Source organism: Prenolepis imparis, unplaced genomic scaffold (genome assembly GCF_030444845.1).
Source record: "Prenolepis imparis isolate NDT839.2.m4 unplaced genomic scaffold, iyPreImpa1.0 SCAF_2, whole genome shotgun sequence".
NCBI lineage: Eukaryota > Metazoa > Arthropoda > Insecta > Hymenoptera > Formicidae > Prenolepis > Prenolepis imparis.
The window spans coordinates 24,273,132-24,292,862 of record NW_028141160.1 but is presented as its reverse complement, the minus strand read 5'-3'; the positions used below and the strand labels follow the sequence as shown (position 1 = coordinate 24,292,862).

General features: G+C 36.3%; 2 protein-coding genes and 1 non-coding gene across 4 annotated transcripts in view; 1 reads left to right on the top strand and 2 right to left on the bottom strand.

The window, feature by feature from the left end:
• Nucleotides 1–848: 848 nt before the first annotated feature.
• On the bottom strand, nucleotides 849–921 carry Trnaf-gaa (transfer RNA phenylalanine (anticodon GAA)). The gene has a single exon. It is a non-coding gene; the product is annotated as a tRNA-Phe (tRNA).
• A 1,863-nt stretch (nucleotides 922–2,784) lies between these two features.
• On the top strand, nucleotides 2,785–5,652 carry Wmd (serine-threonine kinase receptor-associated protein wmd). The gene is made up of 5 exons (XM_083032652.1): nucleotides 2,785–3,183; nucleotides 4,021–4,319; nucleotides 4,405–4,634; nucleotides 4,769–4,905; nucleotides 5,024–5,652. The coding sequence occupies exons 1-5, from the start codon at nucleotides 3,069–3,071 to the stop codon at nucleotides 5,233–5,235; spliced, it is 993 nt and encodes a 330-aa protein (XP_082888778.1). The 5' UTR covers nucleotides 2,785–3,068; the 3' UTR covers nucleotides 5,236–5,652.
• Nucleotides 5,653–5,780: 128 nt separating this feature from the next.
• The window catches only part of LOC145933136 (uncharacterized), a 51,630-nt gene continuing 37,679 nt past the window's right edge, over nucleotides 5,781–19,731 (bottom strand). For both annotated transcript variants that reach the window (XM_083032650.1, XM_083032651.1), the window contains 5 exons: nucleotides 15,496–15,668; nucleotides 10,783–11,711; nucleotides 8,882–10,528; nucleotides 6,974–8,026; nucleotides 5,781–6,560 (listed from right to left, as the gene is read on the bottom strand). In XM_083032650.1, coding sequence (XP_082888776.1) covers nucleotides 6,291–6,560; nucleotides 6,974–8,026; nucleotides 8,882–10,528; nucleotides 10,783–11,711; nucleotides 15,496–15,668 — 4,072 coding nt within the window. In that variant the 3' untranslated portion in view covers nucleotides 5,781–6,290. The remainder of the gene's footprint in view (nucleotides 6,561–6,973; nucleotides 8,027–8,881; nucleotides 10,529–10,782; nucleotides 11,712–15,495; nucleotides 15,669–19,731) is intronic.

Sequence of the window (19,731 nt, the reverse complement as noted above, 5' to 3'; positions counted from 1 at the left end):
TCAAAATCCGACTGAAAGCGACCAATCGCTCCCAAACGTCGCGGCGAGCCTTGCACGGCCGCGCTTGCGCAAATCGCATGTGGAGTGCGCATGACAAAGTTATTGCCTGCCGTTTCCATTCCATTACATCTCCGCTTTTACTAGACTGCATCTGTTCGAAATGACAGATTTTTAATCAAATCTACGCGTATATTTGCGATAAGCTTTCAAAATTAAGAAAAAACGTTGAAAGATTTAAAACAAATAATGTGTCTCTCTTATGTTAGCATCAGACTATATGCGTATTCGCGATTCATTTAATTCGTGCGAATAATCATCAAATTCAATCAATCAGATTTCTTTATACTATTCACAAATACTATTTACGAATACTCACATAGCCTTGCGTTAACTTTACTCTTTTTTTTTTAACTTGAGAAATTTTTTTCTCTCTTATCTTTTTTTCTCTTTCTCAAGAGAATAAAGAATTAAATATTAAAAGCATATTATTTAAGTTAAAATAAATTTTCTCAAGTTTTAAAAAATATAAATTTGATCGTACGTTGTACTCTTAAATAAAAATTTAATCTAATATTCTTTTTCCCCTTTCTCCCCCCCCCTCACACACACACACACACACACGCACGCGCGCGCACGCACACACATTAATTATTTTATTTTGTGTTCTGGTTTGACAAAAAAATAAGAAATATATGTAACGTACAAAAAAGAGAGCATAGGTATATTATATTGTATTTAAAAAATCTTAACACTTTATATTTATAAAAAATATATTTTTGTATTTTTGCAGTCACTTTCTACACTTCTCAACATGTCATACGCCATCAATGTATAAAAAAAGATGTCGATGCCGAAACCCGGGATTGAACCGGGGACATTTAGATCTTCAGTCTAACGCTCTCCCAACTGAGCTATTTCGGCTTATGGTAGGGATGATCGTTAATACTCTGAAGTCCTGTTTTGCAATTATAATAATTATATACACATTATATAATATGTATATATATTTTTTTGTGCATGGCGCGCGCGCGCGTGTGTGTGTGTAGTAGGCGAGAGAGAGAGAGGAGAGGAAGGAGGAGAGAGACATATGATGATATATCAATAAATTATACACATATATAATATATACATATACATAAATATGTATAAAGTTATATACATATATATGTATATATAGTGCACAAGTGTATTATGTTGCATGATTTTCGTAAAAAATTTCAACTTTTATAATTTCTTTTTTTGACGTATTTTTCGCAGAATAATAAAGCGCTAGCTGAAGCTCTACTGTGTGTGAACTAACCATATTTAACATATATATTGATTATACATATATATATTTTTTAATACCATCATACACTCACTCCAAAAAAAAGCGGTACACTTAAAATTTGGGAAAAAATTATCAAATTTCAAATGACAATAACTTCGTAAATAATAAAGATAGAAAGGTTTATAAAAAACGAAAATGAAACTTGGAATCTCTACTTTAAGAATCTATTTATTTTAATGTTGCGAGATAAATTCATTGAAAATGGCGGATGACAAAACGAGAGCATGCAAAATTGAAAAATAATAGTCCGAGTTCACCACGGCACATGGCGTGAGCCAAATGTCGTAACTTAATGGGATAAAAAGCATATAATAGTACAGTCTCCTCTTTAAAATGCTTTTTTAATCATCTCGATACGATGATTTTTCGCTGAGATATTCACATTTGAATAAAAAGGCAACTTTTTACTTTAAATGCGAATAACTGCGAAAAATCATCGTATCGAGATGATTAAAAAAGCATGAGAATGAATTTTGAAAAGAAGAAAAAATATTAGGAAAATAAAAAAATGCTTCAGATAAAAGTTGTTCAAATTAATTAGTAGAAAAAGATGTTATAATAAAAAATATGGGTTTCCATTTAAAAAATTCATTCTCACCTTCACTTGACCTTGGAGGCGCCGCCCAAGGTCATATGAATATTACTATGTTATGTCGAAACCCTACAACTTTTGTAGGAAACATTTTTCGATTTAACGCAGTGTTTCTGAGATATTTGAGTGGGTCCTTTAAAATGGGACACCCGGTATATATGTATGTATATATTTATTTGCACTCAAAATTCTCTTCGATATTTCTTCCATATCCTTCGAACATCGATTAATTACTGATTGATAGTGAATGCACGTTACAAAAACATACGATCTATATGAAATGTATTTAAAGGTTACTTATATAGAGACGGAAAGAATAAGAAAGAACTATTTAATTCAAGGAGATGGTCGCAATTCAAGGAGATGAGAAATCGTCTAACAATATAAGAATTTTAAAAATCTTTTACAATTACAAAATAGTTAGAAAAGCAAAAAGCGAAATGTATTCGTTGTATCAATTATAAAAAATATATATGTTGTAATAATAAATATATATATATTTTATATTTATCTTTTAAAAATTCCGATTGAAGATCTCGTCAATTTGAACCTCTGGCGCGTACAACACGCATATATATATATATATATGTAACAAAAGATATATTTACAAAACAAAATTGGAACTCTCACTCACGCTATTCTCTCTCCCGCATAAATAATAATCACGATGCTTTGAGAAAAAGAAAGAATAGAAATGAAAATGAAGGCAGACAAAAAAAGAGAATAGACAAAGAAAGACGAGGACAGCAACAACGAGGTCGCGCACGTGCGACGAACTCTTCCTATCACGAGCACGAGCACGAGCGACGAGCGACGAGTGACGAGCATTCCGAACCCGAACTTGCCGATACGTGGCGATCGGTATAGCCGCAGCCGCAGCCCGCAGCGGGTCGCAGTCAGCAGCCGCGAGCCGCGACCGTTAGTTGAGTTTCGTACGCTTTACGCTTACTGTAACGGTTTGTGATTGTGACAGGTCCGGTAGTCGAGTGCGTGCGGAGAAATATTGAAAGTCGTGGTGGCTCGTTCGCGAGACTTTTTGCGAAGACATATCGCCGTTCGTACACGCTCTTTGTACAAACGTTACAAGTATCTGTCGTGGACGAACACGTCGACGACGGTGAGAGGTAAGGAAGAAACGATAATACGATGGCCAATCTACGACAAACACCTCTAACGTGTAGCGGACACACGAGGCCCGTGGTTCATCTTGCCTTTTCCGAAGTCACCGAATCCGGATACTATCTTATTTCGGCGTGCAAAGGTAATGTTAAAAATATGTCGCGTGGAATAAGGCTGTCTGTCGCACCTTGTGATTTTTTTTCTTTCGATCGCATGTTCGATTCTCGATCACCTTGGCCCAATTCTTTCTGGCCGTCCAAGGCTCCGCAACTTCGAGGTTAGATGTCGCGTGCTCTTTGACGTGTGTGGTGTGTGTGTGTGCTCTCTTCCTACCCACTTATTTACTTCTCTTCGCGCAATAAGTTCGAAGAGAATTTATATATATTTCAAGATCAGATTGTGCGCATATACGAGATTATCTGCTTCTGTCGATACTGTAAACATAATCACATCATCAATACAACGCATTTGATGACGACTATACCTTAATTGAGATTGATCAAAAGGTTTCCCTATATATAACTTATACAAATTACACAAAAGAATCATATTTACAAAATGAAAAAATAGAAATACAGATTAAGTTAAAATTAGTTTAAAAGGTTAAAAAAAAAAATATTTTTTCACTATATTATATATTCTATAGAATAGTAAAATATATTTATGATATTTATGGTTTTTGTAAGATATTAAATTATCAAGACATATAATAAATAACATAATTCTATAATAAGTAACATAATTCTGTGTATATATTACAATAAATTATATTTCTGAATCTACTTAAAAATAGATTGATTTAAAAATTTTTTCTCACATGTTTATATATATATTTTATATTTTGTATAATGAATATTTACTTATAATAATTTATTTATTATAAATAAAATTACTTTTGTAAAACACACACACACATACACATACATATATGTACATATGTATATATAATGAAATATTTTTGAACAATAATTTCTTTCAGATGGCAAACCTATGTTGCGACAAGGGGATACTGGAGATTGGATCGGTACATTTGAAGGACATAAAGGAGCAGTATGGGGTGTAGCATTAAATCCACAGGCTACTCGAGCTGCAACTGGTGCAGCTGATTTCAATGCTAAAGTCTGGGATGCAATTAAGGGAGAAGAAATATATTCTTTTCAGCACAAGCATATAGTTAAATCGGTCAACTTTAGTACCGATTCCAATTATCTATGTACTGGCTCTAATGAAAAGATCGTGCGCATTTATGACCTTAATAAACCAGAAGCAACTCCACAAGTAAATAACGTTATATAAACTAATAACAATAAATTAAAATTACTAATATTAAAACACCTAAAGCAATATATTTTTTCTTTTATAGATTTTTTCAGGTCACGCAAATGGTATTAGACATGTCACGTTCTTTGATAATAACTCTGCCTTAATTACTTGTGCAGATGATAAGACATTGAGAGTGTGGGACAGAAATAGTGGACAGGAGATTAAGAGATTAGATTTTCCTGCAATTCCAAGTTCCATGGAGGTATCCAGAGATGGAAACATCATTACTACAACTCACTCTAATATTGTTACCTTCTGGAATAGTAAAGAGTATGTACATTTTTCCTTTATTCTACAAACAACAATATTAAATTATATATTGTTATTATCTATTGACATAATAAAAATTAATGATACATTTTCATATATGAAAATATAATTTTATTAATTTTTAAATTTATCAGATTAACCAAGATAAAAGAATTTACGGTTCCAACTCAAGTTAATAGTGCCGGCTTGCATCCAGATTGTAGTATGTTTGTTTGCTGTGGGGAAGATTTTAAAATGTACAAGTTTGACTATAATACAGGAGCAGAACTAGGTAAGATTTGTCATATTTTTAAATTTTGAAGTCCTTTTTAATAGAGTGTTCGTGCGTGCGCGCGCGTGTGTGTGTGTGTGTGTGAGATAACTGTATATAATAAAATTTGTGTTCTTAGAATCGTTCAAAGGACATTTTGGACCTGTACACTGTGTACGTTTTTCACCGGACGGTGAATTGTACGCCAGCGGATCCGAGGACGGTACCTTGAGATTATGGCAGACAATAATCGGCAAAACCTACGGACTGTGGCGTTGCATAGAGCAGACGCCTGTGATACAAGAAAACGCCGCCATGGTTATTAATAAACAAGAAGTTCCTGCCAATTAAATTTAAACCTTTGAGAAGCAAGAAAATCTTCGGACGTTTTTCAAAAGTCCAAAAAAAAGACACGTTGGACCAAACTTTATCGAGTGGATGAACCTCCTGTAAATGAAAGACGTTGAATATTTTTTTTATGGGCTATTGTTTGCCGCATAAATTCCCTGTAAATAATGTATCCTCTTAGAAAGTAGTCGTTGGCCTTCACCGAGGTCTTGCTTTTTTTCAAATTAGTAAGACAAAAAGTGAAAAGACCAATCTTTAAGATCCATAAAGGCACACGTGCGCACGATCGCTATTTATATTACAAAAAAACGACGAAAAAAAAAAGAAATTAACATTTATTAACATTATACATTTCACATTATTATAATACAAAATTACATAGAGATGTAATGAGAGAAAGAAAGACAAGTTTAAAACGAACGTTTATTTCCATTTTTTTATTTTTGTGGCGATTCCATCCATCAAAACGTATGAAGTGGCGCCAACACGTGCCGCGCAGTACATGACATGGCGCGTCCATCCCGATTTGTCTTATATACGTACCTTTTCGATCCTAGTTTCCGCGGTAACGTAACATTACTACAATGTACATACAACACAATAATTTATCGCGAGTCGTCCGTCTTAATTTCTCGTTTATGCGTTTATTTAACGCAATATTCCTCGTTTGAGAAGTTTCATATCCCGTGCGTTTGTATGTCTTCCCGCTCTCTTTTATTTTCTTATTTTTCGACGATGCGATCTCATTTTTCTCCGATAAATTAAATTTTTACGTCTTATCATCTATATTTACACGCCGACAGGTACTCTATCTTTTATCTTTCGATAAATGTCTTGCATTACATTCAAGACGTGCTCTCCCGCTTTTTCTCTCTTTCTCTCTTTCTCCTCTCTCCTTGAGTTTTTTTTCTCAAGTATTGAACTGGAGTACGAACAACCGGTTATGATATTTTAGGATCGCATTGTCGTACAGTCTCTCAAAGGAAAGAGGCAGTGTGTTCTCTGCATACAATACAATAATCAGTAAATGAGTTTTAAGTCTTCCTATCTCTTGTGACTCAACCAATAAACTGCGAAAGATCAGGCAGTTTAAAACCGTTGAATGAAGCCGGCGTCGGTGAACTTCTCAAGTTGTTCGTGTGCGGCGGAAAACCGGGGAAACCAGAGCTACTGGGCGTGGTGAATTGTTGTAGTCTCGCGGAAGACTCTGTGGCTGCTAGGACGAAACCACATTGAGCGGTACATACGTCGTCACGCAAGATTGCTTCTCGAGAAGCTTCTCGTAGAAGTTGGTTGCAATCCGTGACCCTCAGCGAAGCACATTGCGTCTGAAATACGAGAGAAAAATCTGTCTCTCTTTTGTGATTTTGCATTACCTCATTAGCAGTGGATAATGAGTCGAATGATAGCAAAGTGCTCGATGCTTTGATAAAAAAGAAAAATTAAAATAAAGATCATCGGACATATCCTAACAAAAAATAGATTTAGCGAGCAATCACGTATGTATATGTATATTATTAACATAAATCTTTTGGCGCACCAACATGCGCGATTTGACTTTTAATGGCTCTCTGCTACTCTTAATTTTCAATATCTCTTATGTTCTTAAAAAAGATTCTTTTTTATTTAAATTATTGTATTTTATCATTGTGAATATAAACCTCTTTTTCGCTGCTTATCGATTATTAAAATTTAAACGAAATTGTACATATATTTCTTTTCATCCGGGGAATATACTTACGCCTTCGGCAGTGCAAACGCAACTGGTGCAAGGTGTAGGAAAGCCGGACTCGCCAACAGCGACGTTTCTTCCACCAATTTGACAACCGTGTCTGGTCTCCCGCCAGGCAGAAAAGTCCATATGGGGCATGGAGCTACAGGGTACACGCGGATTCAAAAAATTACTGGGTAGATCAAACGCCGCCCTTTGCATATCCATCTGATGATCCATGTTCTCGCACATCACCTTGGACAAGGTGGTTTTGCGGATTTCTGCCAACTGATGCTCAGTGAAGCGGATATTTGGATCATCCGTCTCATACCAAAAACGATCGCATTTCCTCGATTGTCTGAACTGAATGGCGATGATGCATGCGAAGGTGGGTCCAACTAGACCGCCTTGAAGTGGTCGTTCACTCATACCACCTGGAAACAGATCGATGTCGTCCACGGAAGCGTATATACGCTTCAGGCGCGCAATCACTTCCGGCGCCATTTCCCTGGACAAATCCTCGAATGTGGTTGCCTTCTTCAGATTACAGAGCGCTCTATAATGATTGTACGATGGTAATCCATGATCGCGACTGCGATGAATGTTCAGAGCTATCAAATCCACGCCAGAATGCGGTATACCATGTTGCTCAAACAGATGATTGGTTACCTCGCCGGTGATAAATTGGTCTAATGTTTCCATCGGTGTGGCCATCAAACCGCATATCATCTCGTCTATCATATTTTCCTGATAAAGCATGTCTGGATTGAAAAATCCGTCGCGCAATAGAATGGGCGGATCGATGTTCTGATAGTTGCGGTCCATACGTGGCAAATGCGGTCGTAGCAACGAGTGGCCGATCCGGAAGGCCGCGGTGGCAAATTCGTTGAGCACACTAGGATTGCAGGTAGGCGAATATTCTTTATAGTAACCTTGAGGCAACAATTTCAGACCATACAGACTAACGGCATTCCAGCCAAGGATCCTCGGCAGAAACTCATTATACGTGATATGCTGCAGCATAGCACTAATGATGCGTCGCGTCTCTTGGAACAGCTTCTCACCGTCCCAGTGGAGATTCGTCTGTTTAAGAAATATTATATATTAGTCAGAGAGAGAGAGAGAAAGACAAACATTATGCCTAACTGATAAAATGTATAAATAAGTGTTGGCAACAGTTTGAATAGTGTATTGCAGAATGTATAGAGATATAACATCAAAAAAAATCGAATAATCTATTGTTTCGTCTCTAGTTGCAATATATATATCGTATTGGCGAAGAAAACGTCCACCGCGGTAAGGGAGGCGCTATTGAAATAAAACAAATATGGCCGCCGCGAATATACAACAGCAACAGTTTAAATATATTAAATCATAACAAAATAAAATTCTTTTAATGAAAAAGATGTTGTCATTGCGGCTAAACACACTCTGTAATTACACAAAAGCTACGCCTTCATCAAGGAATATGATCGAAGGCCAGAATGTTATAAATTCCGGCATGATTATGTGCGGTGTAACTATGAAAAGTCAAGAAAAAATAGATTTATATTCCTTATGTCTACAAACAAGTGTCTTGACATCAGAATCATTTTTTTCAGAGTAAATACCAGATAAATAACTCTTAATTAATGTTAGATGTACATTCGCGGTGGCCATTAATGATAGTTCACGCGACCACCACTAGTGTCGCATAGAATTTTTAAACCCCCAATATCAATCTACGTATTTATTGATACCTTTTTTCTAAATTTTTTTAGTTTATATTTAATTATTTATCTATATATATATGTATATATATATATATATATATATATATTTTTTTATTTTTTTATTTTTTTTTATTTAGTGTTATTATTTTTTGCACATGGTCTTAATTGGAAATATATTCGCATAAGAAAAAAAAATAAATAAAAAAGAAAAAAAGAGGAAATTTACCTGCCGCAAGCCTTCCATAACTCGGTTGTGTTCACGCACCCACATAGTGTGCATGACAGCCAATGCCGGTTGCTCCGAAGCGCGGCCGTCACCGCCGATAAAGCAATATCCTGATCGGGTTTTGCATTCCGGATGCGTCGTTGATTGTGGCAGCAGGTCCTTACCGCGTCTCGAATTCACCGTGATGTTCATGCGGCCGTTGAAACCGCGCAGGATATTACAAATACAAGAATTTTCACCGTAAACCACCGACGCGTCTAGGAAACCCGTATTCTGATTCACCTGTTCGCGCGGTCCCAGGTGCTGCTGGCCCGGCAGCGATCTCATCGACGGGAAACACATACGTGCGCCCGACGAAACATTCACGGTAGGATAGAAGTGATCACCCGGCGGCACTGGAAACGGATTGCATTCGGGATGAACGGTACGTGGCGAATCACATGATCGACAACTGGGAATCGATTCCGCGAAGCCCTTGTGTATGGGTGTCATCGTTATATCGTGATCCAAAAACTGCGCAAACTGCATCACCATCAACGTGTAGCGATTGTGCAAATTCGAGATATCGGGATGGATTACGGTGGAGATTACTCGGGGATTCGGTAGCGGTGCGCCGGTAACGGAAGTGCTTCTCGGTTTAGAAACGCCATCCTCGTAAGCGGGCGGCAATAGACGAGCGAAAGTCGTCAACGATTTACCGAGACTGGGATTACGCAGATTGTTGCAATGACCTGATAAAGTCCGGTAGGGCGTGGTAGGGTCGCATGGAGAGTCGTCTACGGGACACTGCACCTCCTCATGATTGGTCGGCTTATGATGATGATTCAGAAAGCCGGAGATGTCGACGTTTTGCAGCAAATCGGAGAATTCGTTTGCGTTGGGAAATCCCAAAACATTCTCCGTATTGTCAAAGACTTGGCGTTTCTTGCGTCGAAGATCGTGTATGTTGTTCAAAATTTCGTTCGTGGCCAACTCGTACATGATGGATGAATTAGCAAGTAGCAGAGCATCTTTATTAGCCTTGGAAAAGCTGGCCGCAGTTCCGGCAGCCGATTTCGGATCGACGACTCTCTGCTCCAGCCAAGCATTGTATTCTAGCTGCTTACGCTCAATTAGCTCTTTCTCCGCTCTCTTCACCGCGGCGGCGAGCACTTCTGGACTAATTTCCGGCACGGGTCGCGTTGGTTCGTACGTGTTCGTGTTTATCAAGTTGTGCTGCATCACAGGAAGTGGTAATGGTTCCTCGATCCACGCCGCGACACTCAACGATTCGTACTGCTCGCAATTGATCTTGCTATTCAGGTATGGATCCTGTCGGATAAACATCCTCGGCTGTATCCTGCGGATGTCCGTGTTGACACATATAATGCCAGCAAGAGACACCTTCCTGATCTCGGCCAGTTGCGCCGTCGTCAATCCCGACGGTGGAATATCATTCTCGTACCAGAAGCGATCGGAATTTCTTATCGTCGCAAACTGCTTTTTAAGAAGACACTCGAACGTTGGTCCGACCGCGGCCCCAGTGACCGGAGTTTCCAGGATCCCACCCACAATGAGATCCACGTCTTCTGGATTCATGTAAATCCGGCTCAGCAGCTGCGCGTGTTCGACTCGCATTACTCGCGCCAGATTCGTAAAGTTTTCGATCTGTATTGAAGCAAATTTTCAAATAATTACTTTACACAATTTTTGTGAAAATAATATTTTGCTCAAAACTAATTTTTTCAAGGCAAGTTTTAGAACTTGGTTACTTACAATTAGTAAAACAATTTAGAAAAGGGATGGTCAATTTTTCAACTAAAGGTTTAATCAAAATTGAAATTTAAAATTGAAAAGAAAAGAAAAAAGTAACGATACAAAATGTACGATTACAAAGTGTATATTTTTGTTATCAAACTTACCTTAACAGTCTCTCCTAAACAGTCGGTCAGAAATTTGACATATCCAGGTACTCCGTGATCCCGCGCCGCGTGCACAGACCAAACAGCCGCGTCCGACGCAGCTGCAAAACCAACTCGATTGGCCGACGCGGTTGCATGATCTTCGATGCTGTCTTTTTTATCAGCGCGGGTCCACGCGAGAGCACGCAGAGCTGTCAGAGCTACAGCGTGATACGTGCCTGCCTTGTTGGACGACGAATAACCGGCATAAAAGCCGTTCGCGAGCGGTCTAAGCTCGGGATCGACCAGCGCGGTTTCTCTCAATATCGCCGGTATGTATTCGTTGAAGGTGACGTGCTGCAGCTGCGCCACGACAATGCGACGCGCCTCCAGAAACACTTTTGAATCGTCCCAGTGCACGTTCACCTCCGCCAATTTCTCCGCTACGCGATTATGCTCGCGCAGGAGAATCTGATGCAGCAGGTCGAGCGCATCTCGATCGGTTTCGTTACATCCTTTGCAAGCGTTCAAATTCACCTTGCCGTCGTCGTACGTTCTCAACAAATGCAGCTTGTCGTCGGTGACGCCGTAGATACCAGAACCATCTAGATACGCCGAAACGCCATTCATCTGCTCTCTCGTCTCGAATTGACAACCGTACACTGTCAAACTTGGTACTGATCGCCAATAGCGTTTGCAACCAAATTTCTCGTCGCGCATCTCGTAGCACTCCGGATGGCGTTGCTCGGACGTGCAACATTTATCTTCGGGACCCACGGGATGCACTGTAGCAACGATATCTTGGAGTACCAGCTCCGACCAAACTGCAGAGAGACTCGTCAGACCCTCGTGACTTCCTACCTCTGGAATGAATGTCAAAACGCTGGAGATGACGTCGCTCGATGTAGGTAAGCTATGACTGCTGACGGATTGACGTGGTCTCGAGATGCCTGATACAAAAAAAATGCAAGCGAGATAAATTTATCAAAAATTTATCATTTTCTGAAAATATCACATTACAGATGCTTGATATCATTCAATTATAATATACGCATACATTTTATGTATATATACATATATATGTGTACATTAATAATATAAATATTATTATTTTCATAAGCAAATAACATTCCAAAAATGTTTTTAAATTATTATAAATTTGAATATTATTAAAAAATATATTTTTTAATCAAAAAATTATAGCAAATAACGAAAAATCATAAAATATTATAATAAACATCCGTTCAAATTTTAAGACTTAAAATAAAACTCGTATAATATAAACCTAGATACAGAATTTCAGTTGTAATAGGAAATGTATTTTCCGAATAAACAACTTTTATTCGATTACTGGATTTATTTTATTTTTATATTCTACTAGCAAAAGAGCGATTTCTTCTTTAGATAGATAGTGCTATTGAGGAGATAGCGACTCTCTCCTCGTAAGAATAAACGATATTAATAAGGGATTTAAATACATTTTTATATTAATTATTCATACTCTCTATAAGTAAGCGAAAAAAATAAAAAATTAAAGCAAAATAGGTTTGGATAATTGTTAAATCCAAATTATTTTTTATTAAAAAATAAATTTTAAAAATATATATGATATAAATGTATATTCTTAAATAAAATATTATATATATGTATCTACTCTTTACTTTTATATGTATGTATATACAATGTATATACTCTCTTGAGCCATTTGAAACTATTTCGTTGAGTTATAGAATAATGGCTCTGTGGCCGATTTTAAGAATCACATTTTAGTTATTAAATACTGAGAGCCGATAAAAAGATTTTTTTAATTTATAGAATAATGTTATTGAAATTTATGCAAATTTAACGTAGAAAAAATACGTGCTATTAATTTCTCAATTGTTAATATTTTGGCTATATGAATATGTATATTATTTTATATTTTCTCTCTCTCTCTCTCTCTCTCTCTCTCTCTCTCTCTCTCTCTCCTATTATATTTTATTTAAAATAAGATATAATGTTTTTATTAATATAATGATATAGTTTTCAACAATCTATATTGATATAAATTATGCAAGTTTAAAAGTGATACAAAAGACATTATTAATTTTTTAATTTATAAAATTAATTTTCTCAAAGATACACACCACATTGAGTTATTTCATCTACGCAATCAACGACAAAAAGAAATTAGACATTTTTACAGTCAAAAACTTTCTATATCAAGTCAATAATCACAAACAGCTTTGAAAGATTACGATTTTTTTAAACAGTCTATTAATTGATAAAATTACACAAAATTGATAATGCTTCACGTTTTGTATGCGAGCGCGAGCATGATGATTCATGATGAATGCTACTGACGAGAAGGCGGCTCTTTGTGGGGTCTCGAAAAGTACAATAATGTATGTCAAAATTCTGTGTCATGGTTACGCACAGGCGTCGCTCCTTAATGACCACGCAGTAAGTGTTACACAGTGCCGCAGTTTCTTCCTACACAATCAACGCGGTCCTTTCATTCGTTAACATCGCGCGCGACGACGACTCGAAGGCGACGGCGACGTTTCGTTCTTGCTCGTGGATCGGTGACGATCGATGACAGCGTTTAATAAATAATTGTTCTTTTCTTTTCTTTTGCGCTCATCACTCTCATTAGCGAAGGATTCATTTATTTCGCGAACGTTGAAAGAATATTGCAAATATTTGAAAAGAAAAATGTTTTAATAGGTCGCGTCCTCTTGTTCCTATTTACGCATGTTTATAAGGACGCGCGCACAAATATGTGACAATTTCTTTTTACATATAATCATATGTCTGCCGTAGTATTTCCGCGTGTTCAAATAGCGGCGCAATTTCCGAAAATGATCTTGAATATTTCAAAGAATCAATTGTATTATAAATATATGTATATAATATTATAAGATTGATTCTTTGGAATATCTCCAAGATAATTTTTCTTCTCGCAATACATGACAAGGCCCATCTTCTCGGATGATCACTCTAGCGTAAAAACGCAATGAAAATTTACAGAAAGACGTTCAATGACCATTGAGGTATTTTGGGGTCAGTGACGTTGAAAGGAACCGTCTGGCAACCAAGAAGACCACAGTCACTTTCTTCGGTCTCCTCACTTTTATATTTTCGTTTGGATTCTTTTCCCGGAGATGGGCGCCGCAGTTGTCTGCCTTTCCCTCTCTTTCTACACGTAGTTAGATATCGCTGAAAGTCTGATCCCGGATAATTCGAGAGTTTGATTTAATTTTTGCCCAATTATCGCAAAAACATACCGAAAGACCCAGTTAATTGGAGTTAGTTGGAATATCCTATGATATTCTCTCCTGATAATATCGACTATATTAACATTGATAATTGCAGCATTGTAAGTCTGATTCGGCATATATAGAGGCATTATGTTTGCACGTTTCATTCATTTATTTTACATGGCACCGAGTATTTGATTTCTCTCTTTAATATATTAAACGCTATTGTACGTATATACATATATGTAAAAATTAATATATTGCAAGAAACAAGAAAAAAAAATTATTTTTTATGCTTATTTCTAAATGTGTCATACGTGTAAAAAATGATGATTGCGCCATAATTAAAAAAAAAATATGTAAAAAATTGGGATAAAGTGTTTTATATACATGCCTATGTATATGTGAGAAACAAGTATTAGAACGAGAGAGATCGACAGCGAAACAAATCGATACTTGTACCGCGGTGAAAAAGCGCAGGGCGGAGCTAAAGAAAAAAATGATCAAAATGAAAGGAGTCTTTTTTCAGGAAAAAATAAAAGAGAGAAAAATAAACAGCGAACCCCCCCGTAACAGCTGGCACGTAGGATCGCAAGTGGCTCGCAAGTGGCTCGCAAGTGGAATTCTCTATTATTTTATATTAATGTTCGCAAGTGTTTGCAAGTGTTCGCGAGCCCCCGATGTCGCAATTAACGTATACGCGAACGAAGTGGGAGGGACCTACTCGCGGAACTCTCTATTTCAACGGAGCGGACCCTCGAGCCCCCGAACCCCGAGAGCGGACACGCGCGCCTTCCCGCATGCTAACCCGCATTTTCTAAGGCCCGAAGGCTCCGTGTCGGTGTCGGCCGTGTCGACCGTGCCGACGAGCTCGTCGAAATGGATCTAGGCTCGCTCTCGTGCAACGTTAAGCTAGCACGCGCGTTCCAATTTTCACTTTCCATTCTCGATACCCGGAGTCACGCAATCGCGGGAATACTAACGATATTACAATGCTTAGACCCAATCTCGTAAATATTTAATTAATTTTTATCAAAATGAAAATCTTTGGAACAAAGTATCATTATATATACACGATTATTAATTTGTCTCAACGCATACACACAAATATACATATGTATATGCGTACTCACAACGTCTTAATATTTATTTTTCTCTCTCAATATAACAATCGCGGAGAAACTCTATTAATTGTAAATTGAAAATACTAGAATAAGCGTATACAATGATTCTATATGAATAGATTCTAAATATTAATTAACTGTCATTCGTGCATGAAAAGAAATTTAAATCTTTGAAATTTCTTTTCATGCACAAATGACAGTTAATTAATATTTAGAATCTATTCATATAGAATCATTGTATACGCAAAAATTTTATTGAAAAGACTGTATTTAAATTGATATTTAACATCATGTGTGTGCGAAAGGACATTGCAGCTTTAGAGAAAGGCCACGTAAAAGACCGATAAAAATATGGCACGTGCTTTCCTTACCATCCGAATACGCTGACGGTAATAATTTGAGGAACGGTGAACCTCTGGCACCCCAAGCAGGATGTCTCACATTATTGCAAGCACCGGAGGGTGTTCTGTACTTGCTTGGAGGACACGGCCTTTCCGATCGAATTCTGCAAGCCGTATTGACTGCCTGTATCCTATTTGCGCGCCTAGAAAGAAAAGAAAATCGCGCAATTTCAGCAATTTCTGAATAAATAATCAAATAAATCAATAAATATAATCAATATACCTAATCGAATGATATCATCGAGCGAAATCCATATAAATATACAAGTTTCCGTATAGTAAGAATTGGCGAATATTATTCGATTAATGTATTTCTTTTTGAAAAATTAAAATACTCTGGACAAAACACCGTAGACATGTATACTCTAAAAGTCATACACAAAAATATTACTAGCAATTTCAACGCTTATTATATATTAGAGTTTATTACTACTGGAAATATTAAAATTACTTATACCTAATATCGGGACATTATATACAATCATATTGATTTTTTCTGAATAGTAATTTTTGTCAACATAATGTGTACAGCTATTTTTTAATCTATTATTCACTCTTTAACAAATCCTTTTTTCTTTTTTCCCTTTTCTCCTTATTTCCATCATTGCAATGCTATGTCTGAAATTAAAATTATTTCTGGATTCTGTATGAGAAATGGAAAAAGATATTTTGCTATTTCGTAGCAAAAATGCATTTTGCAGCAGAGTCATCACTACTTTGATAACAGAATAAAAATCAATTAAATCAGCTAAATAAAAAAACTTTTATATTTATGTGTAACGAATAAAATTAGTGTTCATATATTTTTTGCACTGTTTATATCGAAATTTGTCATTCGGCAGCGTAAAACACGAGCCAACAAATTTCTCTTTTCCATCTTCCGGGATCCGCATGCGCCCTTCGCTTTGATGTAGAAGAACACAATCCCACTAGAAGTCGGACGTTCTTCCTGCTCCATTTCCCTCTTTTTTTTCGCGCTCGGCGCGCGCTTTTACTTTCATGGTCGAGGAAAGGTAGGTACCGATCAGCGTCGGCATTTCAGTCACGAGGAAGATTTCTCGTACGACCATTGCCGGCAGTGTGTTCCCTTTCCTCGACCTCGAGAAGGCTGTCGGTCACAAGAGTAGCGTGTAACGTGTATACGTATAGACATTGCGAGATGCTTTGACCATAATTACCGTTCGTTATTCTGTCAGAGCCATTAACCTATTCCAACGCGTGCGACAATTGTCAAATCAATAAGCGAGAAACCCGTTTTGTCTCGTTTAAAAAAGCCGATAAAGCTACTGATGTACGAGTTATTCTTTTTTTTTGTTTTTAATTTGAAACACGCGGTTATTTAAAGAATGCTAAACTGCTTTTTCAATCAATCGTGAAAAATAACGATTGCAATATTTTCTCCTTTTTTTCTTACATAGTATTTAAAATAAACTGTATTACTCTCGAAAATAACAGTTTATCTCTCCTGTATCATGGCAGATCATTATTCGTATGGAAAAGAGAAAGAACATATACGTATATGTATTTGATGGCTTTTTTGTTATTAGCGGTACATGATCACCGCTAGCAAATAGCAAATAAATCGCAAGTATTATCGTAAAAAATCACTTTCTTTTCTGAAAAATGTTAAAATCCACTCATTCTTGTAAACAGATGACCAATACTGTTTAACCAGGCTAACAATGATTTTGTTCAAATTTTTACGAATGAAAAACCATTATACATCTACTATATATATTTCAAATTATTAAAATATCAACACGTGCTACCTTGTTTATTTTACAAACAAAAAATATTCGATATCTTAATATTTTCATATCGATGCCAACAGATTGCATTCTCGGAATTGTGCCTTCATCTGTATTCTTTATAATTTCACGTTATATGCGTATGTTATACGTGTATGCCTACATGCGTTCGTGTGTGTGCGTATATGTGTGTACGTGCGCTAATTGCTGTTAATAAATATTTAATCATAAAACATTATGCAAATTATTGGCGCGCCAACTGTCTGACTAATTCCTGTAAATATCACTGACACATATATGATTATTAATTAATATTAATAAATATATTTTTACGTTTTTCGAAATTTTTTATAAAATTTTTATGAAATTTTCTTTTTTCACTCTCTCTCTCTCTCTCTCTCTCTCTCTCTCTCTCTCTCCCTATTTCTCTCAACCTTTCTACAAGGGATACATCGAGCGAATTCAAAGGATATTTTTTTGTAAAAATCAACATACTCTTTGCGGTATTTAACATGACGTAAAGTATACACATTATCACACACATTTATATACTCATTATCATTTATATTGTAGTCACACGTTTACCGTATAATTACCGAAATCATTCGCAAAGCTCCAATGTATATTTACTCTTACGATATTTATATATAATACTACAGTTTAAACTGATTTATATTTTTTATCACTTAAATATTTTAATATTCCAAGTAAATACTTAATCTTGTATAAAAGTATACATATATGTGAAGAAATTATGAATCAGATATAATATACGAATATCTTTTTATAAAGCTGTTATTGCGTTAATACATACATTATATTCTATTCAAATGTTGTTGGTTTACAAATGTCAGAGATTCAGAAAAAAAAACTGATACCGCAGTATTAATACAGATAGTTTTATAATCCTTATTCCCTAATGCGACGTCTTGCATAAATTATAGAGAAATTACATCCGGTTAAAAGACAAACACCCCTTTTTTGCGAATCAGAAAATCAATTTCTCATCAATTATAGATTGATTGATTGATATTTATTAGCTTTCTCAGCTATTTGTAAAATACAAGTCTAATTTACATTAATTACAATATACTCCTTTAACTCTCGCTTCAACGCTTCCAGTTCTTCGATTCGTCTTATTTCAGCTGGTAAGGCATTGTACATTTTCACTCCCTCATAAAACATACTCTTCTGTGCACTCGTTGTCCTACGAAATTGTACCACAATGTCCCCAGCTTGCCGTGTCTGTCTTTCATTCTCTTTTCCCACTATTGTTAACTTATTTCTTAATTGATCCGGTAACATATTCTTTAAAATCTTAAAGATAAATATACATACATTATAATTCAGCCTCTGTCTTATGGACATAAACTGCAGCGCTTGCAGCATACTCTCCACTTTGGTATATCTATCACATTGCAATATGACCCTCATGGCCCGGTTTTGCGCTTTTTGCAATTCATTCAGTTGTGTTTCTCCCATATCAATTAACAGCGTCGCACAATACTCAAAGTGAGGCGCTATGATTGACTTATATATAATACATCTAGTGTATGCCGATATGTAGTTACCTATTCTATTTAAAAAACTCACTTTTTTCCCTATTTTCTTTAGCATATAATCACAGTGGTCCTTAAATCTTAATCTATCGTCAATAATTATGCCTAGATATTTCATTCTTTCCACACGCTCTATCTCCGTTCCATCCAAACATTTCAGTGTAATGTTACCTCTCAGTTCTTTTCGTACACTTCGAACTATCATATATTTCGTTTTCCCTGCGTTCATTTTTAACTTATTTGTATTCATCCATCTTTCCACTGTAACAAATGCCATATTCATTTTTCTTTCTAATTCCGCACTACTCCCTCCAGTCACATACACTAGCGTATCGTCTGCAAACATTTTTATACTACATCCCTCCGGACAGACTTTAATTATATCGTTTATATATATTATAAATAACAAAGGTCCTAATACAGATCCCTGTGGTACTCCATATTCTGAGGCCAATAATGCAGGCCATTCATTGTTAAATCGTACCTGCTGTGTTCTATTCTTTAAATATGATCTTAACCATTCTAAAGCTGTTCCTCTAATTCCGTATTGATATAATTTCTCTAACAGTCTTTCTCTATCTATCGTTTCAAATGCTCGCTTGAGATCCATGAAAATTACCCCCACCATTTTTGCCTCACTAACTACCAGTTTCCATTCGTCAATGACTGTTTGAATCGCTGTTTCACACGAATACTGTTTTCTAAAACCTGACTGATGTTCTGTTATAATACAGTTATCTTCTAAATACGCCTCAATTTGCTTTTTAACTACTAATTCTAATACTTTCTCGAATATTGGTAACATATTAATAGGCCTAAATTCACTTGCTTTTCTGGCTTTTTCTATTTTTGGAATCGGTATTATCGTAGACGTTTTCCAACCTTCTGGACAGCAACCT

Bases quoted from the DNA above. Each gene is read 5' to 3' on its own strand.
- Wmd (XM_083032652.1), top strand. From the start codon at position 3,069: ATGGCCAATCTACGACAAACACCTCTAACGTGTAGCGGACACACGAGG. The intron at 3,184-4,020 runs GTAATGTTAAAA...AATTTCTTTCAG, and splicing joins TCTTATTTCGGCGTGCAAAG to ATGGCAAACCTATGTTGCGA. The intron at 4,906-5,023 runs GTAAGATTTGTC...TTGTGTTCTTAG, and splicing joins TAATACAGGAGCAGAACTAG to AATCGTTCAAAGGACATTTT.